This window comes from Aquarana catesbeiana, linkage group LG04, assembly GCF_042186555.1.
Source record: "Aquarana catesbeiana isolate 2022-GZ linkage group LG04, ASM4218655v1, whole genome shotgun sequence".
Taxonomy (NCBI): domain Eukaryota; kingdom Metazoa; phylum Chordata; class Amphibia; order Anura; family Ranidae; genus Aquarana; species Aquarana catesbeiana.
Window position 1 is genome coordinate 365,963,068 of NC_133327.1, and position 27,489 is coordinate 365,990,556.

At 41.9% G+C, this 27,489-nt stretch overlaps 1 protein-coding gene across 3 annotated transcripts in view; it reads left to right on the forward strand.

Moving 5' to 3' along the window:
* SOBP (sine oculis binding protein homolog) overlaps positions 1–27,489 on the forward strand; it is a 300,195-nt gene that overhangs the window by 65,262 nt on the left and 207,444 nt on the right. For all 3 annotated transcript variants that reach the window (XM_073627027.1, XM_073627029.1, XM_073627028.1), the window contains one exon: positions 5,460–5,598. In XM_073627027.1, the coding sequence (XP_073483128.1) occupies positions 5,460–5,598 (139 nt within the window). The remainder of the gene's footprint in view (positions 1–5,459; positions 5,599–27,489) is intronic.

The following is a 27,489-nucleotide window of genomic DNA, read 5'->3' on the forward strand; positions in this document are numbered from 1 at the left end:
ATACAGTATGAATAACACTGTGTCACCTAGAAGGTCACATACAGTTTACATGGTATTCATACCAAGGTCCTCTTCTAACAGGGCAGCTCTCTTTTTCTTGTAAAAGAGGAGAACTCAATAAAGATGACAGCACTCTATTGTAACAGAAAAGTTATTTTTTCTTCATATCACACACCTTCAGCCCGGGTTCACACCTATGCGAATTAGATGCGGCTTACACCGCATCTAATTCGCAGGACATTTTAAAATACATTCATATGAATGCATCTGGTTCACATATGTGCGTTGCATTCGCACTGCGCATTGCACAAAAAACGTGTGCGTTTTTTGGGCATTGCGGTGCGAACTACAAGCCTATTATCTCCTATGGGAACGCATCTGATTCGCAGATGCATTGCGTTCTGAACAAGGATTTTCTCTTTCTCCTCACTACACCTCCCCCTCTCCCCCCCCCCTCCCTCCCCCTCTCCCTGCTCTCTAATCCTGAGCAAAAACGCAATGAATCCGTTGAACAGGAGATTGTTATCTCCCCAGTGAAACCCGAGCTTCAATTCGCACCGCACATATGTGAAACCAGGCTTAATGTTGGTTTATCTGAAATAAGATTAATTGTTGCTCTTATCCTTTTGAAAACTTCCATGACACTCTTAGATAACGTATAGTCTTTTATTACAATATATCTATTATATTATTCTACATTTGTATAATGGTTTATTAGTAGTTTTTCGTTTCCTCTTTTCTGGCTTGCTAATAAAAAAAATCTCAAGGCGCAAAGCTTTTTTGGCCATACTTCTCCTATGGAACATAGGAGTGCAGTTCATTCTGCACTCTTGTGACCAGTTTTCAGCCAACAGCGGGCTCAGCCGGTCCAGGCTCAGGAAAGACCCGATCATAAGGTTGGGATCCACCCAGAAGCCTTAACCGGCACCTGGCTTAGTCACTCAGCGATCTATCAAGAGCCCTCCACAGCCGCTCCCGCCCCGTCCACAGCCCAGCACTCCAGTGAGCACTGAAGGGGAGTGCAGAGAGCCACTGACTGACAGTCACAGTTCTATGCTCAGAGTGAAGGGGGAGAACTGAGCGATCAGCTGTGTTTGATCGCTCAGTTCTCAATGCTGAGCCGACGGGGGTAGATGCAGCATCGAATAGGTGCTGCATCCACCTAGATGAGCATAAATGTTTATTTCTTTTTAAATCCCAAACTTCTCTTTTAAAGCAAGCCTTCGTTGACTTTTGTAGCTAGAGGCAATGTGGAGGAATTCATTCTCAAATATCGCAAGAGAAGCAGTGGAGCCATTCAAGTCCACTCTAAGCACTCTGCTCTATCCCCTCCTCCTGAGCACTCACTCTGTGTTTACATTCGAAATTAGAAGGCACTTTCTGGGAACAGGGAGCGACATAAATCGAACTGAAAAAACTTTCTGCTGGAAGATTTAATTACACCAAAGTGCCTACAGCAACAGAGGTTACTGAGGCTTATTTTTAGTGCATCTAAATCCAAGAATAAAAATATACAATATTGCAGCTTACAAGTGCTTAGATTTAATGGCTTATTAGTTTTCATTTGTTCAAACTTTTTTTCTCCTATTTTCACTTGGTAAACTGGCCAATACCATACTTCCAGTACTAGGGTGACAGCACTCACCCACTGTACTGTGTCTTTGAAGGAGCAGCAATGTCACCCTACACTACTGATTTGGATTACAAACATCTCCCTCTCCCCTCTGCCATAATTTTGGGGCTGTTCTGTAGTTCACAGAAGAGAACTGGGTATGGCTGATAGCAGTGCTTGATATTTCAGTTTATTGCACAGAAGGTTGCGAGAGCACTGGATTTTTAGCAAGGTCAACAGGTATTCTTGAATATACTGCTAAGAGCAAATTAATACAGCCACCACATCTAGGAACTTGTAAACTACAATAAATTAAATTTTTTATTCTTGGGCCTAACCTGTTGCCACCTACAAACCACATATATGGCAAAAGAGTGGGCGTTAATGCCCACAAGCTGCACATAAGCTTCACTAAGTGGCTGATGTTTCTGTGCTTAAAGCACACTCACTGTGTGTTCCTAGCATGGAGACTGAGTTGTCAAAGCCAGCTCGTGGTTCCCACTAATGATCAGCTCCCGATCATGTCACCACTCCAGGCGTAGATTAATGGGACACCGTATCTGGGCGGGAAGTGTATCTGCACTTACAATTCAACTTTTAAGGCATCAGATCAGCACAATTTGTAAATGGCGCCCTTGTTATACAGGATGTATTTAAAGGAAAATTTCTAAGAACAAAATACATATTTCTGTCAGCACTAGCGGTGAAATGTAAAAGAGACCCTGGTGATTGATTTCAAACTTTGCACCAAGGGAAAGATTTGAATGTGTGTCTAGACACATCTCTCATGTGTTTTCTAGATAGCAGGTAATGGTAAGGCACACTGCTCCAAGTACAGTGCAACGTGCTGCAAACGATAGGATTAATTCACATAATGTTTTAGGATTATTTACTTGGTAAATGAAATACATATGTGGTTAAATATTTATGGCTCTCCTAGGAGTTTATGAAACACTAAGCTTGAGTTAAGCATATTGTGTGATGAAAGATTGCATTACATAAGAAAAGCTGAATTCAAAAATTGGCAACAAATATTTTGACAGACCCCTGAAAAACCTCTTTCTGTGTGGTGCTCTGTTTGCTATATTTTTTAAACCACTTTAAAAAAAATAAAATACACCTATTTATTCATTTATTGTCTGGATGATATAAAAGTGCATTTCCCGATGAGCTAAAAAGATTTATTTTTAAACTATGGAGACCACCACATGGCCGAGACATTTCTCTTTATAGGCCAGTGTTATTCTGCTCTGGGAAATCAATATGGATTGCATCCAAGAATCGCTCTTGTGGTCCAATAAAAATCTGCAGTGTCTTTTAATCACTGACATTGCAGATTTCTAGTGGGTGACCTTGTCAGCCATCTTTAATTATATGACTGGTAATGGGAGCCAAAAATGTTTCCAATCTGTAACAAATGTGTGAGTGAGATAACACATTTTAGAGGGTTTTGTGTTGCTGTATCAAAATAAACAACTATAGATCTAATGAACATGGGGGCTGTAATTTTGATATGTGATAAAGGGGGTGGAAATTACATTCTTTGGTAGGAACCTGCATAAGTCTCTTTCAAAGTCTAGTCTTTACTTCTTAATTTAATTACATTTTAAATTCCCTCAGCCCTGTAAAATAAAATAAAAAAAAATAGTTTTCACTGCAATACTCACCATCTCCTTGGCACTGTCCTCTGAAGAAAGTCTATTGAGACCAGTAGCTGCTGCCCCACTTCTGGGTTCAACAATGCCCAGCCTCACCCATCCTGGTGAGGATGCACAGGCAGTCACACTTTTGCTGACCTCTGGAGCATTTGCTATCTCCGGTGGTGCATTCACATCAATATCAAGGGTGTGTGTTACCACAGGAAAACACTACATATTAAAGTATAAGTAAAGGTAGAGTGGAGGGGCCTGGAGAGCGGGCCTGGTATTTGAAGGCTATTCTCGCTCTATGGTTTCACCTGGTGCCCCTCTGTGGAACAACCCCACATTGCCTCATCTTCTGAAGCTCCCTGACCCTGTAGCTTGGACCAGATTCAGCATTAAATTGGTAAAGGATATCACTTCAGACTTTACACTACATTTCTTTGATCATTTTGTCTCTCATCACAATGTCCCTCCCTCACATTTATTTAGATACCTGCAGTTGTATCATGCTTTCAGGAGTCAATTTCCCCCTGGTGGAGCTCAGCTGGTGTCCTTGGACCTTGAGAGGGTCCTGAGTTTTGAATGTTCGGATAAGCCCACCTCAACCTCTATGCACACCTCCTCTGTGTGCTGTCTCCCGAGCTATCGGTGCTTCATCAGCGCTGATCCCTTGATGCTTCCAAGTTGGAATCCAAAGATGTCTGGGACTTTCTGTTTAATATCTTGGTATCCCTATGGGATCGCCTCATACAATTTAAAATTGTACACAGGGCCTATCTCACCCCCTATTATTTACACAGCATAGGACATCTCACTCTCTGGGGTGCTGGCAATGTAATCATAATCCATATGACTTTTTTCACATTTTTTGGTTCTGTCCAGCAATCAATGTGTACTGGTCACAAGTACTCTCAGTAATTAACTTGGTTGCAGGTACTTCCATAACTTTATCCCCAGGGTTGTGCCTGTTCAGCCTAGTAGAAGAATAGTTCCCAGAGTGGCAGAAAGAACTATGATTGGTCTACTGCTGTTCTACACTAGGAAATCCATCACACTATGCTGGAAAAAAAGCCCCCCCCATTTCCTTGTGGAAACAGCAGGTTAATAATGCTTTGCCGTTCTATAAGGATAAATACTCGCATAGAGGCGGTTTTAGCAAATATGACAGGGTGTGGGCTAAATAGCTGGTGGACCCCTCCACTGCCAAGGATGCCTAGTGTTCCCCCAATTATCCTACTAATAGCCTCGGCTGTCTCACAAGTGTCGTGGGGCTTATTGGATCTTTGGGGATGACCTGGCTTGGGTGGTTGCTGTGCATGAGCCATATCAAAATGTTCTTCAGCTGCTAGTTTGTTAACACAGTCCTTAAGGCCTCATTGGCTTCCTACGTTGCATTTCTTTTGCCTTGATAAGCTCCTGTGAGGGATAAGTGCCTGAGACTGTTTATGTTCATGGTTGTGTTTGTACCTTTGTATGTTTTTGTATCACATTAAGAAATCAATAAAAAGATGTAGTACACCTGTCAGGTTTTTATTGCTGTCTGCACCCCTGTTAGGGAGATTCGCCCTCTCTACTTGTCCTGTTTACAGTTATCACAGTAAAGTGAGTAAAGGTGATAAGGTGAAACAAAATCCCAAATTATGGGCTGTCACCAGAATAGGAATGGAAGGTAAATTTTCCAATGGGGGCACTAGTTATGCAAGCCGTGGTGAAAACTAGGGATTCCCTTACATTGTAGGGATTGTGTTGAGGCAAATTTAAAAACAAATTACAGGAATTATACCCTTCCGTTACTAATAAGAAGGATGTGGACATTTTTTTTGGAACCATTATATATTGATTGTCTGGATTTTATTAAAAATGATTGTATATACATTTTACTATATTTATAGTTCACTGGCTGCACAGTATACTATAGTTCAATGGTGCACAGTATAGTATTTCTTTACTCTTTTACACTTTGACAAATTTGTAGCGGTACATTAATTCTTTTATTATATAAATGCTGTATAACATGTTTGCTCTTTTCTGCTTATATGATGTTATATAATCTGCCTATAGGGAGCTGTTGGATAAAAAAAAAAATAATCTGATATAAATATAAGAATAATTTATGCTGTAAATGAAACAATAATGTTATGAATGTGTAAACATTCACCTTGCAATGTCACTGACTGCAAAAACAATGTTTTAAATATTTTCAGAACTTTGCTGAAAATACCATGAATGAACTTCTTGGCTGGTATGGCTATGACAAGGTGGAGCTGAAAGATGCTGATGATATTGAGTTTAGGAACTATCATCCAGACGGGGAAGGCCGGCAACATATTTCTGTTCTCAAAGGTAATAGAAATTATTTTGTAAGAATTTATATATCCCTGCTGTTTTTTTTTTATTATTCAGGTAACAGAGTATAAGATATTTCAAGGAAGAAAGGTGTATCTTTTGTGGGTTTTATTTAATTGATTACCTTGTTTTGGGCACTATTGTATTTGTTTGTTTTTTTTATTTTTTATTTAACTATACCATAAGGCCCCTTTCACATGGGGCGGGCTCCATTGATCCACTGATTCCCGCTGAGCATTCTGGGTCTACTTTGCTTATGCAGAGTGGACATAGACACAGCCCACTGTCCTCTATGTGGCAGTCAGATGTAAATGGACCTCCTGTCAGTTTACACCCAACTGCCATCCGATCCGATCCACCAGACAGATGGGGAACGGATCCCCATGTATTAGCAGATAAGATCGGATCGGATGTCAGAGGTTATAACTCTGCTTCATAGAGGAGACTGGAGGGTCCATTGAAAAACTAACAGGCGGGCCCGATTGGTCCGCCCGTGTGAAAAGGACTTTAAAGCGGTAGTAAACCCAGCCATAAAACAGTTTAATTTCCGGCACGTGCCGGAAATGCAGCACTCCCATTGGTTGTGCTCTCAACCAAACTGTCAAACCATCCAATGGCTTATGTCATAATTGATCACATGTGCAGCATCATGGCAGTTGTAGATTAAACAGAGTCAAAGATGGCAGCTTCCTTGGCTAAAAACAACAGGAGGGTTTACTTACACTTTAAAGCAACCTCAGCAGACAATGTCAGAAATAGGAACATAGGAGCAATCTTACAGTGGGGACAATTGTTGCAGTTTCAACTATTTAAGATCGGATTTGCCTACCTTTGAAGAGCCCTCCTTGCACTTCCTGTTGCGTCTCAAGAGAGGAAGTACAGAAAATCTCCCCTAAGTGACACCGACAGCAAGAAATTTGAATTTAAATATACCAGCTGGTCAAAATAAGGTGATATTTTAAAGTGGATTGCAGTTTAATTCAGTATGCCAGTTATGTTGAGACTGAATTGCGATAGTAATACAGTTAAGGCAATCTTTCTTTGTCATGTTGTAAGAGACACTCTTTGGGTGCAGGAGAAGTTTAGATATAAAGTTTGGCATACCAGAGGGATGATGTATTAAAGGTAAATAGGCTGCACACTTTGCAAGGAAATTTGCACATTGCAGGGGAATTTTCTCCAGCTTAGTGAATGTGGTGAAATTTCACTTTGAAAAAAATACCCAATTCCCAAGTCATTTTTTCATCTTTCCATCTATTAAATCTTCTGCCCTCGTTGTTTTAACCCTTTTATGACTAAGCCTATTTGTGAAATTTGGTGTTTACAAGTTAAAATCTGTATTTTTTGCTAGAAAATTACTTAGAGCCCCCAAACATTATATATATTTTTTAAGCAGAGAATCTAGAGAATAAAATGGCCATTCTTGCAATATTTTATGTCACACGGTATTTGTGCAGCGGTGTTTTAAACGCAACTTTTTGGGAAAAGGGACACTTTCATGAATTTTAAAAAACAAAATGGTAAAGTTACCCCAATTTTTTTGTATAATGTGAAAGATGATGTTATGCCGAGTAAATAGATACCAAACATGTCACGCTTTATAATTGCACGCACTCGTGGAATGGCGACAAACTATGGTACCTAAAAATCTCCATAGGCGACGCTTTAAATTTTTTTTACGGTTACCAGGTTAGCGTTACAGAGGAGGTCCAGTGCTAGAATTATTGCTCTTGCTCTGATGATCGCGGCGATACCTCACATGTGTGATTTGAACACCGTTTACATATGCGGGCGCGACTTCCGTATGCGTTTTCTTTGCTGCACGAGCTCGCGGGGACAGGGGCGCTTTAAAAAATTTTTTTTCCTATTTATTTTATTTATTTTTATATTTATAAATTGTGTTTTAATGTGAACATCCCTTGTGACAATAATAGGTGGTGACAGGTACTCTTTATGGAGGGATCGGGGGTCTAAAAGACCCCCAATCCCTCCTTTGCACTTCAAAGTATTCAGATCGCAGAAAACGGTGATTCTGAATACTGTATATTTTTTTAAAACCGGCGCCATTGGAAGTTGAGTAAATGGGAAGTCAGGTCATGATGTCACTTCCGTGTTTACGACTAGGAGGCTGGAACGAAGCCATTCACGGCTTCGTTCCAGTCCGTCCCCAGCCGCCGGAGGCGGCTAATTGGTCATCGGGCCTCCCGATGGAACGGGAGGCCCGGTAAGAGCGGCGGGAGCTTTTAGCCGCATCGGTTGTTATACCTGGATAGCCGATCGCTGGCTCTAAAAAACAGTACCGGGATAATGCCTGCAGCTGCGTACGCTCGGCTGGAAGGGGTTAACTTTCGATAGTAAAATTTTTTTTCTGCCAGTAAATACCTTATACAGCCCACAGCCTGTTTCTTGTCTGGTCATTAGCCTTGACTAATGACATCATGCACAGCTCTCTTTCTCACTCCCGTGAGAGTTTGTCGGGAAGGGAGGGGAGGAGAAGTCATAAGAGGGCCACAGAGAGCTGCAGAGCTGGATGTGTGCTTCTGTGTATATCCAGGAAGTAAACAGGCAGCAGCTCCCACTGCTGTCAATCAAAGTCTGTGAGCCAGTCAGAGGATAGAAGGGGGCGGGGCTGTGCCATGTCTCTGTGTCTGAAAGGACACACAGAGCAGTGGCTCGGGTGCCCCCATAGCAAGCTGCTTGCTGTGGGGGCACTAGGCAGGAGGGAGAGGCCAGGAGTGCCGGCGAGGGACCCGAGAAGAGGAGGATTTGGGCTGCTCTGTGCAAAACCACTGCAAGGAGCAGGTAAGTATAACATGTTTATTATTTTTAAATAAAAAAACCCCAAGACTTTAGTATCGCTTTAAGTATTAAAAGGTTTCAGTAATGTCTCTGCTTTCCACTCTTTTCTCAATACTGTACAAATTAAGAACTTGCAGTCCTTTCTGGTTTTCTGTCAGACCTTTGACCCTTTTTTTTTTTTACCTGTCTCTGGACTTGTTCTAGCTTATAAATATATTTTTGTAAGTGAGGTCTCCAGAACTGGACCCAGTATTCTAAATGAGGTCTAACAAAATATCTATATTAGAGAATCAGGACCTTCCTGCTCTTCTTGCTGGGGATCCCTCTAGTGATGCACACCAGAATTATCTTTGCTTTCCCCACTGCTTTGCCACAGTGTTTCCTCATTTTGCAATCATCTGAAATAAGTACCCCTAAATCTTTTTCCTTTGTAGTTCTGGCCAACACTGTACTCCCACAATTGTACTTTATTAGGATTATTTTACCCTAAATACATTAAATTGGATTTTGAAACATTGAAGTGCAGGTTTCACTGCTTCCAGCAATGTCAAACCATGTTCCATGTTACCAACACCTCCCAGGGATATCAACCCTATTGAACACCTTTGTGCATCAGCAAAAAAACCTACCTTGCCTACCAAACCTTTAATTATGTCACAAACAGATTAATTAGAACAACTACGCTCTGAATTCTATCCTCTAGCCCAGTGGTCATCAACCCTGTCCTCAGGGCCCACTAACAGGCCAGGTTTTATGTATTACCTTGGGGAGATGCAGACTAGAATACTGCAATCACTGAGCAGCAAATGATATCACCTGTGATGTATTTCAGTTAACTTGCAAACCTGGCCTGTTAGTGGGCCCTGAGGACAGGGTTGATGACCACTGCTTTAGCCAACTGCATATCTACTGAACCATCAAAGGGTTAAGTCAGGGGTAGACAACCTAGGCATCCGATCATGCCTCTGCCTCTAAGAGTCATATCTCTGATTGTCACGATCTTGCAATGTATCATGGGACTTGTAGTTTCACCACAGCTGGAGGGCCGAGGTTGCCTACCCGTGAGTTAAGTCTTAACTGTTTATTATTATATGGAACCGTATCAAATGCTCTGTTGAAATCAAGATATGCTATGTGCACAGCACCACCCTGGTTCAGAAAATGTGTGATATAGGAGTCAATTCACTAAGAGTAAAAAATACTGCATACATTTTTGAGATAAAATAACTTAAGCACGTTAAATTCTGCATGAGTTAATTTTTTTATTTTGCGGTATGTAATGTGTGTTTTTACATGTTGTTTTAACACAGTCAGAACCTCCGGTTGCACTATAGAGTGAAACAATTATCAGTGGTATTCCTGCTAAATGTGACAGTTCAACTCAGGGCTGCAAATTGCTAAGGAGCAACCATCAGAGGCTGGGGACATTTGGGACACCGTGCCCTGTTTTTATTTACACTAGTCAGTTTTTTTTTTTGGTGAAAGAGTATGGCTACTATGTACCATATACTCATTCACATGGAGGGTGGGCAGGATCTGGGAGATCCCTTGTTAATGGGAGCTTCCAGATTCCCGCCAAGTAACCCCTCGCATCCCCCACAACCACCAGGCCAGGGTTGTGGGGAAGAGACCCTTGTCCTCATCAACATGGGGGCAAGGTGCTTTCCCAGGGTCCCCCTCCTCAGCAAAGCACCTCCCATGTTGAGGAGGTCTGCCTCCTCGAATAAGGGTCGGGTATGACTTCTGGGAGGAACCTCATGCCAGTTTTTCTATATTTTTGGCGTGAGCCCCCCAAATCCATACCAGACCCAAAGGGCCTGGTGTGATTGGGGGGAACCACACATCATTTTTTTTTCACATTTTTGGCACTTTTGTTTACTTTTTGCAGTCAGCGGGGAATCCTTGCAGTCAGCAAATGGTTGTTAAGGATGCAGCGGGTGTTATTTTTGCAGTAAATGCTACATAGCTCCCCAAACTATTTGTATGTCAAAGTAAAATAAAATAAAAACATATATAGTACAGACAGGAAAAATGTGACCTGGCACAACCACCGTGACAGGCCTTCATCCCTATTGTATAACATACAAAAAGAACAGTGGTCATTGGGACTTCAAATGAGGCGTGTCACAAGAAATAATACACAAATGATAAATAAAAATGATATTTATTGAACAAACAAAATGTAGGCATTCCATGAGCATCCATAGTATAGTTTCAAAAAAGGTAAAGCTAGTAGAGAGCTGACATCTAAAAAATGTACATGAGAAAAATAAATTCATCTTGCACTGGTACATAATGATATATACATACACAATTGCATGGTAGGCATAAAAAATAAAAGCCATAAATCTCTCGACATGTTTCGTGGAGCTTGTGCAGTCATTAAGGGTATGGTACAAGAGGTATACGTCAGCTCAAAGATCGCCTGGCGTCTAAAAAGTGGGGGTATGGGCGTCCAACAAAAGTCTATCCCGGGGCTGAGGCAGGAAAAGCCACCCCGGCCCAGAAAGACAGCCAAGGAGCCAGCCAGTTGACACAGTGTAGTGCACGATTGAGTGAAAACATATGTAGCCCACATTAATGTGTGTAGTTACATGAAGTGAGAGAGAAGTTCCAGTGTCCCTCTGGTGAACGTGGGAATGAAAAAAAAATAATTAGAAAGAAAGCCACTTTCACCAGAGGGGCACTGAAACTTCTCTCACTTCACCTGTAAAGGCTTTTAAAGGCTTTTTTAATTATTTATTTTGCTTTTTAATTATATTTTTAAACTGTTCCTTTCATTTTTTATTTTTTTTAATCATTTTTATTGTTATCTCAGGGAATGTAAATATCCCCTATGATAGCAATAGGCAGTGACAGGTACTCTTTTTTGAAAAAAATGGGGTCTATTAGACCCTAGATCTCTCCTCAGCCCTCAAAGCATCTGACCACACCAAGATCAGTGTGATAAAATGCTTTGACAATTTCCCAATGGTGCTGTTTATATCTGGCGAAACCTAAGTCATGAAAAGCTTGTAGCTTCCGATTTCTTAGGCCATAGCAATGATTGGAGCTGTTCTGGTCTCTGATCAGCTCTATGGTCAGCTGGCGGAACCACCGGCTGCATTCTCGGGTTCCCTGTTGGGACAGGAGAGCCCGAGAAAACCATGGAAGACAGAGGAGAGGGACGTTCCCTCCCACTGCTTATAAAAGCAGTCTAGAGGCTAATTAGCCACTAGGATTGCTTTTACATGAAAGCAGACCGCTGGCTGAAAAGAATGATACCAAGATAATACCTAAACCTGCAGGCATCATTCTGGTATAACCACTCAAAGTCCAGCAACATACCAGTACGTTGCTAGTCCTTGTTGGGCATACATTGTAATGTTCTTTTTTTCATGCAGCCTGTGGGCTGATTAAAAAAAGGACATTGATCGATGGGTATGCCCACCATTAGAATACCGCCCTTCATCCACCCACTTCTAATGATGGGCATACATGCACCATTTTTATTTTAACTGTGGTGGTGAAATCACCTCCTATAGCGCTGGAGTCACTGATTTACGTATTGTGGGAGCAAACGCTGTTGGTGTCAAGATGAATAAATCAGTGCTGCAGCTGAATGGCGTACCTGCTAAGCAAATGATGGTTAACAATAAAACAAAGTAACATTACAGTAAGACTTACCATGCCTGCAAAGCAAATACCTATAAAACATAGTAAAAATATTAAAAAACATTTTTTAATGCAATCTGTGCCTAAAAAATATATGCCAAAGCATGGGGGCAATCCGCCCCTAATGTTAGGAGCAAATCGCTCCTCCACTCCTGCCCCCATGCTTCAGCATATATGCTTTTTTTTAACTGTGGTGGTAAATTCACCCCCGACAGCACTGGAGTCATGGCTTTACATATCGTGGGAGCAAACGCTGTTGCTGTCAAGATAAATAAACCCGTGCTGGCGTACTTGAAAACAAAAAAATGGTTAACAATAAAACACAGTAAACAGTAAAATATAAAAGAATTACATACCTGAAAAGCAAACATGATAAAACATAGTAATAATAAAACTGCAATGTATTCTACATTGCATTGTAGAATACAGTAAAAAAGAGCAAAACAATAGAGAGAGAATAGAGAGAGAGAGAACAATAAAATGACAACAATTTTTGTTTTTTTATTTAACTTGTTTTTGTGTTTTTATAACTTTTCTATTTTTTTTTTTTTTTTACACTTTTTATTTTAAATTTTTTTTGTAACTGTAACGGTTGTAACAGTTCGGTTCCAGGTTCCGGTCTCCCAAAATGCAATGGCATCTTTGAAGACCCTGTGAATGTGTGTCCTAGTCTGTGCAGTACTGTACCCTACGCTAAAACTCCACTAGTGTGTGGTAGCGTTCAAAACATTCACCAATGCAAAGACCAGGATTGTCAGGACAGGAGGGACAATTATAGCGGGTGTCACGCCTATATCAGCGCTTGCTACAGACACGACATCTTCTTTGGGGGCTCGTTGGGTAGGGGTACCTGGGAGAACATAAGGAAAATGCCTCCTATGCAGCCGGCTTACTGCATTTGGATTGGGAAGTTGGGCCACAGCACCGTCTGTAAACAGAAATGCTGTAATGATCTCTTCCAGGAATTTAGGGAAGGATCCAGTTCTTCCTGAAGCTTTGTATAACACAAAAGCATTCAGCAGAGCCAATTGAAATAAGTATACAGACACTTTTTTGTACCAGCATCTGGCCTTACGGGCAATTAGGTATGGTACCAACAACTGGTCTCTGAGGTCCACCCCTCCCATATTAAGGTTATATTCCTGGACACAGAGGGGTTTCTCCACAACACCAGTCACCGTAGGAATTTGGATCGTCGTGTCTGCGTGAATGAAGGGCAGAACGAAAACATTCCGATTATCCCTCCACTTCACAACCAGCAAGTTATTACAATTCAAGCAGGCTCGCTCCCCCAGCCTAATGCCCCGTACACACGATGCGAATATCGTACGACTGATCATGCGACCGTTCTCGCTTAATAGTCGCAAGTAGAAATTGAATAGCTAAATAAAGTCACGAAAATTCTCGTACGACAGACAAAAAAAATCGGAAGTGATGTCATGTGTTGTAATGTATTTGTATTGTATTTTCAGACGACAACTATACTGACTAAACGAAAATCGTACGATCTGGAATTGTACGAGGAAAATTTACGGGTATGTCCGATCGAATAATATCGGATGAACGGTCGTGATCGGCTGTCGAAAGTGGTGTACACACGATCCGAATATCGTACGATCCTTCCTTGGACAACCGTTTTCGTACGATATTCGGATCGTGTGTACGGGCCATAAGACGGGAATCTACAAGCTGCTGGGGAAAGCCCTGGATATTAGATTGCACTGTGCCACCTGCGCTAATTTGGTGATCAAACAAGTGACTAAAAAGTGGCAAGCTCATGTAATAATTGTCCACATACAAGTGGTACCCCTTTCCGAATAAGGGTGACATCAAGTCCCACATAATATTTAACGTTGAAGAAAGGTTTTTATTGATCAAATGGTGCGTACATGTTATGTTTGCTTTGCATATAAACTTCGTAACTGATACATTGAATGTTATACATTTTGTAGTTACGATAACAGGTACATTGTTTTTTGCCATGTGGGTATGTTCTGTGAGTACACATTTTGCACATAAAGACTACATAGTGAGACGTGTCTGAGTGTTTATTCCAAACTGATATGATTTTATATTATACACAGGTATCAGACTCTTGTAGCCAGCGGTCCCATATCTTGTTATATTTGTTGGGGCAACCTCTGTTAATATATATACACATTTCTTCTTTCAAAATATTTTATTTTCAGAAATAAAATAAAACAGTTTAGTACATTACGATAAATATCGATATTAACAAAACCTGGTAAATGCCAACTGAAAATAATCACTTCCATTTGAAAAAAATAAAGACAAAGCAATATAACGATATAATTGGTCTTAGAGTGTTGAATAATTAATATAATGAATTAAAATAAGAGAAGTTCCCTTATATAGGCTAACTAAAAAAAATAGGGCACTTTCGTCTTCCTGGTGCCCCTATCGGGTACTAACTGCACCAGGGGAGGAAACCTCTCACCATACTCACGGTTAGATTTTAAAACTCCCAAAGTTGCCAGGCCAAGAGGGACTGGCTTTATTATCTGAAAAAGAGGTTATTTTGTCTATCATTTTTATTTATATTAAAAAAAGCAGAAGGGAGAAGGGTCTCCCTCAGGACATCACCAGGAACCCCTATAGAAGGGGAAAAATAAAAAGAGGAGCGGAAAAGTATGAGAGAAGAAGGAAAGAAGGGGGGGGGAGGGGGGGGGAAGGTAGAGTACGTGCCTAACTTAGAGTTGTGGAGGAATCGGAGGCACACCCTGGGTATGTGAGATTCCGACATATCTAGCCCAAGGTTCCCAAAGGTTTTTGAATTTCATAACAGTATTATTCAGAATGCTAGCTAACTTTTCTCGAGTCATTATCCAAGATATTTTTTTTTTTTTGGCTTCCAAGAAAGAGGGTTTAGGTTTCTTCCACGCTTTGGCAATTGTAAGCTTGGCTCCTGTGAGAATAAAATGGATTCGTTTTTGTGTATTTTTTGGTATTTGAGGTATATGAGCATTTAGTAGAGCTATTGGTAGGGACCTAGCCACCTGGCATCCAGTAACCTTGAAAATCATAGTGAAAATTTTGCTGCAAAAGGGAAGGATTCTAGGACATTCCCACCAGATATGGGTCATTAACCCTAGGAGTCGGCAGCCCCTAAAACAAGTCAGATCAGCTGTAGGGTAAATGGATGCAAGTTATATATACATTTCTTGTATGGCAGGGTATTATTCACTTCTATTTTCCATTCTACTATCTTGGGAGGTGTTTGTGTCATCCATTTTTTAGCTATAATTTTACTGGCTGAAAACAGCGTCTCGTGAAGAAATATTTTTGTATATTTATCAATTGTGTCTGGTAATATACCAATAAGGCATTGTTTTGGGTCTAATGCTACGGGTGAGCCCATTGTAGAAATGTCACGATTTGCCTCCACAAGCCTTGTATCTTGGGGCATGTCCAGATCAGGTGGAAAAATATGCCTGTCTCTTTTCCACACATCAGGAATGTTGTAGATTGAGTGCGTTTGTATCTTGCCACTCTGAGGGGTGTGAGGTATGCCCTATGTAAAATATAAAGTTGTGATAGTCGATCAGATAGTTTGAGGGATACAGCCTTACAGGACTCTAGTGCCTTCCCCCACTCCTCATCCTCTATTGGTCCCACCTCTCTCTCCCATCTGGGTTTCAGATAGTATGCTATTTTGGTAGAGATGGGGGTGGAGAGCATATTATAAAATGCTGAGATTAGTTTGTGGGAATCCGTGCTCTTAATTACTGCCATAATGACATTGGGTGTAGGGTGTGGGACGGAGTCAGGAAAACATTCGGTTTTGAATCGTAAATTCTTCTCTAAGTGAATTGAAAGTTTTGGGGTGTCCATCTTTTAGGAGGTGATGTAGATAAAATACTCCCTGCGTGGACCATATGCCTGTGTCATGTAATTTAGTGAATTTGGGGAGATTCTTGTTATAAGTCCCACACAATCTTACCAGCGCTCCCTATGTAATCTGGGCAGTTCTCCGGCTCTACGTGACTATCTCTTCCCTCGTAAACCATAAAACTATATGTATAGCCTGTGGCCCTGTCACAGAGCTTATACATCTTGACACCATATCTGACACGCTTGCTGGGAAGATACTGTTTGAAAGACAAGAGGCCAGAAAACTTAATCAGGGACTTGATCAGGAGTAAACAAGGCTGCAAACCATTAGTTGAAGTGGTTTACGAGGGGCCGAATTTTGTAGAGCTGATTGTATCCAGGGTCACCCCGAGGACAACAGAGTTTACTGTCGTTGTAGTGCACGAACTGCAAGATCTGCTCGTATCGTGCCCTGGTCATGAAGGCAGAGAACACGGGCATATGGTGAATTGGGTCAGTGGACCAATATGACTGCAACTCACTCTTTTTGGTTTTGCCCATGAGGAGGGATAGGCCCAGAAAGGTCTTAAATTTGGAAACCATAATTGGTTTCCAACTTCAAATTTAATTATCGGAGGGAGTCTCTGGGGGGTGCCACATCCAAATATCTAAATCGAAAACGGAAAATTCCCCTAACTGGACTTTAAGGGAACTGAAATTCCAAGGTACGTACAAAAGTATAAATTTTATTAATAACAAAGATTTTTGCATAAGATACAGAATAAAAAAGCAGAATGTTAGCAACAGTGCATATGTACTGACGATCATATAATAATTGACAATATTACTTTATAGTTCACCCTACGCGTTACGGAGTTTTCCAAAATCTCCTGCTTCAGGGGTACATGAAAAGAGTCAACCATGTGTATATTTCTGAAACTGTCATATGCATGAACATTCCGAAGATATTAAAAACAACAAGAAAATTGAGCGGAGTTGTATCCTGGATTTGCCCGTCTGGGCTTTTTGAAATGTGGGTGTGCCTGTTGAGAAGTGGACGGATCAACCCAAAGAGGGGTAGTCAACATGCTGTATACGAGAACAGGCGTGACCCTTATGATGGAAAGATAGATGCTATTTATTCACAGGCAGTGATGGTATGCCATCAGACAGGTTGCCACTTGTAGATGTGAAAAGCAATGTGAGGACACAATCCAGCATCCAGCCTGAAGGTTTCCAATCACTGGCAAGGGTCAAATGGGGATTAGCTGTGTTGAATTGACCAGCATACAAATTGCTTTGGTCCACAATAGATCTATAGAGATCTTCCGTGAAAAACAGTGAATAAAAATCAAGTGACGTAAAATCAACTGTTTCCACCTGAATTCCGGGTTGGCCAGTGAATGGGGGAAGTACGGGTGCTGCAGAAGTGGTGGGTTCCCAATTAGGAATGGTGAATGCAGCAGGAAGGGCACAATGGGCTTGACGGGCCTGTCTTTGTCTTCTTCTTGGTGGCTGCGGGACACTAGTTGTGCTAGCCACCGCACCAGCTTGAACTGCACTTATGAGACTCGCCATGTCACCACGTGTTACTGCAATGCTGCTGGTTTGACTACAACCAGGGTGTACTAGGCCGCTAGTGCTTGCCAGTTCACCAGAAGGATGAGCGGCACTAGTACTGTCTCTCTGCTCCATACGAGAGCCCTGCGGTTCTTGCACCTCAATGACAGCAGAAGAAAAGGGTCTGGTACGCCTGACCTTGGCAGGGACCACTACTCCGTCGTCAGAGCTATCTGTCAGGGTGCCGCTGCTGTCTACAGCATCGTATTCTGAGCCTGAATCTGACAGATGAGTGACTTCCTCTTCACTATCTGTCATGCTCAGAAACATGTAGGCCTCTTCACTAGTGTACCTTCAATTTGACATTTTGGTCTCTAAATTTACCGTTACACTAGTGAGACTCACAAAAATAGCTCCTGACTGTCAGCAACTGATTCAAATGCTACCAGAAAAACTGTTCGCGTTCGCAGGGATCAGGCCTGACTCTGCAAATGCTGCAGTTATGTGTGTTGTGTTTTGTAAGTGACAGTGATCGATTGATACTGCACTTGGGTGGGCTGGGCTGGGCGGAGGGGCTAAACGCAGGTGCTAGCAGGTATCTGGGCTGATCCCGCTAACACTGCATTTTTGGGAACCCTAAACTGCTGGGGACGCTAGTATAGATCTGATCAGATATTGATCCGTTCAGACACTATACTACTGAGGGAGGTGTATGGTGCGTGCGTGGGTGTTAGCGCTACTGGCACTAATCTGACGCTGCCTGGGGCGGCACAGACCCTGACTGATGCTAAAAGCTAACTTGTATCACCTGCCGGGCGATCAGGGGGTTAAACCTTTATTGGGTAATATACTGCGGGTGCCCTGATGCTATAAAAACAAACTAACTAACCAGTGTCACCCGTAACAATAATATGGTGATCACTGGTGACAGGGGGTGAAAGGGTTAACTAGGGGGCAATCAGGGGGTTAAATCCTTTATTAGGTAATATATGGGGGTACCTGAGGCTATAAAAACCTGACGGTGAAACTAATCACCTAACTGGCTAACTAGCGTCACCAGTGACACAAATACAACGATCGATTAGTGACACTGGCGACAGGGTGTGAAAGGGTTAACTGAGGGACAATCAAGGGGTTAAACCTTTATTATGGGAGTTTAGGGGGGTAACCTAGACCTAACGGGGGCCAATACTAACTGCCCTAACACTTATTTCAGTCACAAATTACACCAATGCAGTGATCAGTGAAAAATCTGAAAACTGCAATTGGTGACACAGTGACAGGGAGTGAAAGGGTTAACTGGAGGGGCGATTGGGGGGTGATCAGGGGGTGGAAAGTGTACCTATGTGTGCTGATGTCAGTGTACTGTTGGTGCAACTCACGGTTAGATGTCCTCTCTCTCTCATTGGAATCTAAAAGACTCCACAAGGAGAGATGACATCACTTTCTCCTATCTGTGTTTACACTTACACAGGCAGGGGAAGCTTTTCATTCGTTAGGAGCGATCACCAGGTCCAGACCATAAATCATTGGTCTGGCCCTGGGGACTGATCGCTCCCCTAACAAACCCGACCGACACGGGCACGCGGGTGCTATCACGCCCCCCCCGCCCATGGGGAGGGCGGGACGTACAGGTACGCCCATTTGCCCACCCGTGCCATTCTACCGACGTATATCAGTGTGCGGCATTTGGGAACCAGTTAAACGATTTCTAGCCATATCAACAAGTATTTTTGTTCTTATGTAAAAAGCTTTCAAGGGTATATGTAGCAGATCAAAATGAAGCAATTAAGAGAAGTCAATTTTTAGGGTCTACATAAACTTTAAAGGGTGCTTGGTTAAAGTGGTCCTTTAGGCACAAGGTTTTTTTAACTTAATGCGTTCTATGCATTTCTATGCATTAAACTGGATGCAAACCCGAAATTTTTATTTTTTTTTTTTTTGATATCATACTGTAGAGTATAAGATTTCCTATCATTTGAGCCCAGTCTTACCACACAGAGTTAATCCATCTCTGAGCAGTCCCCTTTTATTGTTCAGTAAGAGAAATCTTGACAAACTGTCAAAAACTTTGTCAAATCCTCCCCCTTGCTGTGAGTGACAGGTGATTTACATCTCATGCATTAGCCTAAGACACATGCATTATTTTTTAATTCCCTCCCCCACTCCTTTCTTCAGCAGCTCTGCAAGGATTGGCTGTTCCACACCTCAGCATGATTCGGCATGCTAAAGTCATGTGGTTACTTTCCTGTCTTTTCACTGGATGTTAGAGATCATAGCAGAAGTTCAGTTAGAAATACACAGGAGAAAATGCATATTGACAAGGGGAATGTAGAGGTGGGCGGGGAGTCTACTGACATCACGACTCCACCCACCGAGCTCCAGACAACAGACCCGCCCACAGAATCTGCAGTTTTTCGACTCTCATAACAGACAGAGGGGAGACATTTGACTGGTAAAGATACATGCAGGAGGCATGTATATCCTTATAGATAACCCCTATGGCAGTAGTTTAGAAAGGATGACATTGGGTTTACATCCACTTTAAGGTAAAAAACCTTCTGGGTGCAGCTCCCCCCCCCCCCAGCCCCCACTTATACTTACCTTAGCCCAATCTTGATCCAGTGATGTGGATCAGAGCAGCGGGTCTCCAGGGTCTCTCTTACTTTATTGGCTCACACAGCAGCGGGAATCATTGGCTCCTGCTTCTGTCAGTCACAGCCAGTGAGCCAATGAGGGAAGAGTGGGGGGGGAGGGGCGGGTGAGTTGCGGTTTGTGTGTGAATGAACAATGTCTATTTACATGGACACGGCTTGGTGGGAGGAGTCAGGACCACTAGTAGGGGACCCCAAAAAAAAGGATCAAGGTTCCCCTGTGCAAAACCATTGCACAGAGCAGTTAAGTATAACTATAATTTAAAAAAAAAAAACCTTCAGAATCACTTTAAATGGAACCATTGTCATTGATCCAAAGCTGAGAGTTTGCATTAAAGATCTTTTACATAGCAAGCCCCTCCTAGATCCTAGACTTTACATTTAGGATTTCCATGAACTACTTATAAAAATATAGTCAGAAACTCAGAAGATTGATCTCAGTTGTGTCATTATTTTTTGTGAAATATTGGAAGACAAGTTAGACCCCCACATGGGGCGGATCCGTCCGTGCGTAATCCATTTGCTCAGCGGGGGATCTCTGTGCTGATCCCCGCGGAGCAGGCGGAGGACAGGTCCTGTCCGCTCCGTTATGCAAGCGGACAAGGACAGAGCCCGCTCTCCTCTATGGGGCAGTAGGATGGAAAGAGATTGAATGTCTGTTTCCATCCAATCGCCATACCTCTATTTTTAGCAGATTTTGTTGAATCAGGTCCCAGGCAGGTGTCAGCAGACACGGATGTCCGCTGACATCCACCTCCCCATGGAAGACAATGGGTGGCCTGATCGGGTCCTCCTGAAAAACGGACAGGCGGACCTGATCGGTCCGATCGTGTGAAAGGGGCCTTAATATCCTAACATATAAAAGGTTCCTTTAGGTTTACAGAATCAAACAGATGTGTTTGGACTGGACCACAGCTTTTGAGAATATGCAGGATCCATAGGTGCATTATTTTATTACATCGGGGCACTGTTTACTGCTCTATAAAAGAAAGACCTATTTGTGTTAAAAAAAAAAAACAACTGATACACTCATGGTTAAAGAAATATTCTCAGTTAAACTGCCAAAAGAGGTTAAAGTGTGAATTGTGATCTGATCACAGTGGCATAATTTACCCACATATATGTAAAAACACAAAATACAATACTCCCATTGAGAGTTTTGGAAACAAAGACAGCTTTGAAGGATTCTCATCTATATAGATAGATTGTAGCCACAGAGAATTTTTGTATAACCAAAAATGAGTAAAAGATAGACATAATTTACCTCCAGACTTGGGAGGGTAAGTATAGGGACCAAATAAGAAAATACTTTATTGAACATGTTTTAGATCAGTGTATATGTTTGGGAAGTAAAGTACAAAATACAAAACCATTTTTCAGAGTAAAGAAAAAAATAGACTTATTTGATTATGAGACAGATTTCTCACAAGTTAATTTAGGCATAATTTTCGTCTAAGGGGTATTTGGACATGTAGTTTAATCATGAAAGACGCTTTATGGTACAGGTGTGTGAATGTTTTTGAGCACTATATACGTGGTTATTAATTAATGTTGAGAATACATTTCACTTTGTGTGAATCCAATATTATTACATTTTTGGCCTCATGGGCAGAAAAAATACCGCTGCTACGGGCGTTTGGTGGTTTTGTTTTTGCCTCCTAAAGCTAGGTTACCTAAGGCATATATTCACATTGTGTCATTTTTGCAGTTGTATTTTAAAGCGGCGTTCAGGAGCAAAAAAAAATGCCCCAAACATGCGTTCAGAGAGAAGCATAATTTACGCTTGTATGTGCTCATACTCAGTTAAACGCAATATGCATGTATATGCGCATAAAAATGCGGCATTTTTTAAGTATTTTTACGTATGCTCGTGTGCATGAGCCCTTAAAGCAGTAGTAAGCCGGATCGTTAAAAAAAAACAATCCTGCATGACACAGGCATAATGTGCTAGTATGCATCACATACTAGCACATTATGAAATACTTACCTGAGAGTGAAGCCCTCCAGTGGCATACTGTCACCACTGACAGAGCTTCCATCTTCACCTGGTCTTCCTTCTGGGTTCGCGTACTCCAACTGCCTGATTGGCAGCGCCACGATGACGTGCATGTACGCGGGAGTCATGGACCGGTATGCTGTCCTTTCAGAGCGAATGTGCCGGTGACATCACCAGCTGCATGCAGTGTGAATATCTCCTAAACAGTGCAAGTTTAGGAGATATTCACTGTACCTATAGGTAAGCCTTATTAGAGGCTCGCCTGTAGGTACAAGTTAAAAAAAGAGTTTACTACCACTTTAATGTTAACAGTATTGCAGTATATTTGTGATTCAGGGCTTAGTTATGTAGAAATTTGAATAGGGGGAAATTTTCAAGCTCATAAAAATATAAATAATTGTTTTCATTTTTCCTGTTGCTCTTATATGTGTTTATATTTGCATTTGGTTAACTTGCACTGGGTCCTTACAGGGACCAGCCGAGAATCGAATCATGTATGGTCAGGCTGACTATACCCAAGTTGATTTAGGACTTGGGTACATCCAGCATGACGGTCATAGCCGCTAGCAATGTTTGTTGTAATTTCCCAGCAAGGATGGCTTCCCCCCACCAGCATAACACAATAGCTTCGCAGGAGGGATTCCCTCAACACTAACTGTGGCTGGCGTTACTTACTAAAGAAGTTGAGAATCTTTATTCCTCACGCTAGTTATCCAATCATGTAAAAAATCATTCAAATTCTTTGAATACCCAATCTTGTGCAGATGAAATAAGTAAATATGAGTTTCCTTTTTACATAACTTAATAACTGAAGTAAAGAAACTCCTTTACCACTTACCCACTGGGCACTTAAACCCCCTTCCTAACCAGACAATTTTTCAGTTTTCGGTGCTCTCACATTTTGAATGACAATTACTCAGTCATGCAACACTGTACCTATATGACATTGTTGTCCTTTTTTCACACAAATAGAGCTTTCTTTTGGTGGTATTTAAATGACCACTAGTTTTTTTTATTTTTTGCGCTATAAAAGAAAAAAATTTTAATTTTTCTTCATATATTTTGGCCAAAATTTTTACTGCTACATATATTGGGTAAAAATAACACAAATTGGTGTAAATTATTTGGTCTTTGTGAAAGTTATAGCGTCCACAAGCTGTGGTGCCAATCTCTGAAAATTGATCACACCTGAAGTACTGACGGCCTATCTCAATTCTTGAGACCCTAACAAGCCAGGAAAGTACAAATACCCCCCCAAATGACCCCTTTTTGGAAAGTAGACATTCCAAGGTATTTAGTTAGAGGCATGGTGAGTTTTTTTAAGTATTTTTTTTCCCACAATTCTTTGCAAAATCAAGATTTTTCCATCTTTTTTATTTTTTCACAAAATTGTTATATTGGCAGGTTATTTCTCACACACAGCATATGCATAGCACAAATTACACCCCAAAACACATTCTACTATTCCTCCTGAGTATGGCGATACCACATATTTGGTAGATAATGTAACAGAATTTTGCGCAATATTCTAGTGAATAGTGAAAGATGGATTAAATAAAGTGCATCAAAGTGGACACCATATAAATCTAAAAATAATGAAAAAATATTAAATATTAAATAATAATTAATAATCATTACTAATAATTAGAGTTGCATATACAGCCTTCACTGCAAGGACCAATTGTCTCTAAACTACAGTTGTTGCTGCAGCCACTAGCACCTGATTAATACTACAATGTTTGCAAATCGTGCAATGGAAAGAATAATGTGACAAAACCACAATATAGTGAAAGAAATGAACTATAATAAATAATGCACACTTGTGCTAAAAACACAGTGAAAAACTTTCAATGTGATAAAGTCCACTGGAAAAATGTGACAGAAAAAATAAAAAAAATAAAAAATACAACATATTTGAGACTTTTACACAGCGTGACCACCTACAGAGGCCCAACATGCAGGGAGCTCCATCAGGCGTTCTTGGAGCATAAATTACACATATCATTTCTTGACTACCTCTTACACTTTTGAAGGCCCTGGAGAACCAGGACAAACGAAACGCCCCAAAAATGACCCCATTTTGGAAAGAAAACAACCCAATGTATAATCTATAAGGCATAATGAGTCTTTTGAACATGTCATTTTTTCTACAAGTTTTTGGAAAATGTGTAAAGAAAATGAAAACGCATTTTTTTTTACACAACGTTGTCCATTTACACAATGTTTCTAACACATAGCATGTACATACCAAAAATTACACCCCAAAATAGATTCTCCTACTCCTCCTAAGTACAGCGATACCACATGTGTCAGACTTTTCCACAGCGTGGCCACATACAGAGGACCAACATGCAGGAAGCACCGTCAGGTGTTCTAGGGGCATAAGTTTCAAATCTAATTGGACTACCTATTACACTTTTGTGAGACACTGTAGTGGCATGGATGATAACTGATGTGGCATGGATGAGCATAAATGGGGATGGATGAGCCGTGGATGGGGATGGCTGAGCATGAATGAGTATGGCTGAGTAGGGATGGGTACGGCTGAGTATGGCTGGACATAGATGGGATGGCTGGGTACGACTGGGTACAGCTGAGTACGACTGGGTACAGCTGAGTACGGCTGAGTACGGTTGAGTATGGTTGGGTACGGCTTGGTACGGCTGAGCATGGCTGAGTATGGCTGGGTACGGCTGAGTACGGCTGAGTATTGCTGGGTATGACTGGGTATGGATGGGTATGGCTAATTATGGATGGGGGTGGATGGGATGGCTGAGCATGAATGGATGGATGAGTATTGCTGAGGATGGATGGATGGCTGAGTATGGATTGATGAGTATGCGGAGTATGGATAGCTGAGCATGGATGGATGGATGAGTATGCTGAGTATGGATGGGTATGCCGAGTATGGAAAGCTGAGTATGCTGAGTATGGATGGCTGAGCATGGATGGATGGATGAGTATGCTGAGTATGGATGGCTGAGCATGGATGGATGGATGAGTATACTGAGCATGGATGGATGGCTGAGCATGGATGGATGAATGAGTATGCTGAGTATGGATGGGTATGCCAAGTATGGATGGCTGAGTATGCTGAGTATGGACGGCTGAGCATGGATGGATGGATGAGTATGCTGAGTATGGATGAGTATGCTCATTATGGATGGGTGAGCATGGATGGATTGATGAGTATGCTGAGTATGGATGAGGATGGATGGATGAGTATGCTGAGTATGGATGAGGATGGATGGATGGGTATGCTGAGCATGGATGGCTGAGTATGCTGAGCATGGATGGCTGAGTATGCTGAGTATGGATGGCTGAGCATGGATGGATGGATGAGTATGCTGAGTGTGGATGGGTGAGCATGGATGGATGGATGAGTATGCTGAGTATGGATGGATAAATGAGTATGCTGAGTATGGATGGGTATGCTGAGCATGGATGGATGGATGGCTGGATGAGGCTGCGATGGGCCCACAGCACTGCTGCCACACATCTCTCCTCTCCTCTTGCACTGTACCAATAGGTACGGGGAGGGGAGAGAGGAACCGGACAAGACCCCGGTTTGTTTACTAGTGATCGCTACCTCATTTGATGGAGAGACCACGTGGTAAACGGCTGCTATCAGCGGCCGTTTACCATGATCTGTGATGCGGACCTGGCGGTCACGGATGTTCCCGGGTGCGCGCCACAGGGGGCGCACGAGAGCGGGATTCTGGGAGGACATCAATGTACGCCCTCCCAGAGTTATCCAACTGCGCTGCAGCCATCATTCGGCTATAGCGGGGTCGACAAGCGGTTAAAAATTAGTGAATCAAATTGCCTTGTTTAAAGTGTGACCTGGATTGGGTCTTTTTTGGCTTGAGGTCAATATATTGGTGGAAGTTTGGTAGATGTTTTTCACTATTTTTATACTGTGATCTCCCATACAAGTGTAATGCTTTCACTGTATCTTTCTACTCTATCCTATAGCCTAACCTATAGACTTTAAGATGAACCTAAAGTCAGTGTTTCTCAAACTTTTTTCAGTCAAGGCACCCTTTAAAATTATGGACAATCTCACGGTACCCTCCAAAATTATCGACAGTCTTGAGGCTCCTCATTCTAAAACGTAAAAACTGTTCTGATTGTTTTGCATAATGCAGCAACATTAATACACCCAGGACACCCAGCGTTAGAGGTGATTTATTCATCCAAAGCAAATACACTTTTGCAAACTGGTACTGACTAGTATTCCAATGTTTTTCTTCTCCCTCAGTTTTTCTCCATCACTCAGCTAATGAGACCCCAAAGCTGATGGAGAGAGGCAAGGAAGGGTCAAACAAGGATAATATGCAGGCAGCGGAGGTTGGCAGCTAGAAGCTTGTAAAGGTGTACGATGAAAACCTGTGGCTTTGTGTAACTAAAAGGCAGGCTTCATCCACCTGCTGGCTTGTATACAATTTTGGGACAATTTTTAGGCATTTTGCCAAGGCACCCCTGAAGACAGCTGAAGGCACCCTGATTGAAAAAGGCTGGTCTAGACCAGGGTTTCTCAACTCCAGTCCTCAAGGCGCACCAACAGGTCTTGTTTTCAGGATTTCCCTCAGATGAAACGGCTGTGGTAATTACTAAGGCAGTGATACTGATTAAATCACCTGTGCAAAATAATGGTTAGCCTGAAAACATGACCTGTTGGGGCGCCTTGAGGACTGGAGTTGAGAAACACTGGTCTAGACGACTGTGTCAGAGCAACTCAAACACTGCAGCTTTTGTGGGATGTTCCCAGTTTGCAGTGGTCAGGACCTACCATAAGTGGTCTGAGGAAAGAAAACCAGAAGAAATCTCAAGGCACCCCAGGATTGAAAAAAGGCTGACCTAAAGTCATTCAGTGCATTACAAGTGTACCTAATATAAGGTGTAAAAGTTCAAGAGGCACTGGGAAATGACATTACATAATAAAATGTCAAGAAAAAGAGAATACATTTCACTAACAGCAGCAAGCATATTGGCAACAGCAAGAACCCACCCCAATTCACAAAAGGATCCCATCAAAATAGCAGTTGGCAGCTCCATCTCTGCCAAGAGTGACATTATTAATTGGATAACTTGCTTATCTTTAAAGGCTGCCGCATTATGATAAATCTGGAAGTGTTGATTTTGAGCCAGGGTACATCTCAGTATGTCTGATCTCTTCCAAGCCATCTCCTTCTGACTACAGGTTAATGTTCATCTGAGTCCTCATTAGCCACTAATGGTGCTTCTCCTGTTGTAAGAAAAAAGCAGCGCTGATTATAATGCTGATCTGATGCTTACCTCCAATTCTATAGGTTACAGCTGTGGAGGAGGAAATGTATCATTATTTCTGGTTTGGGAAGAAGAAGAGAGATGCATTGAGGAACATAAGGGCAT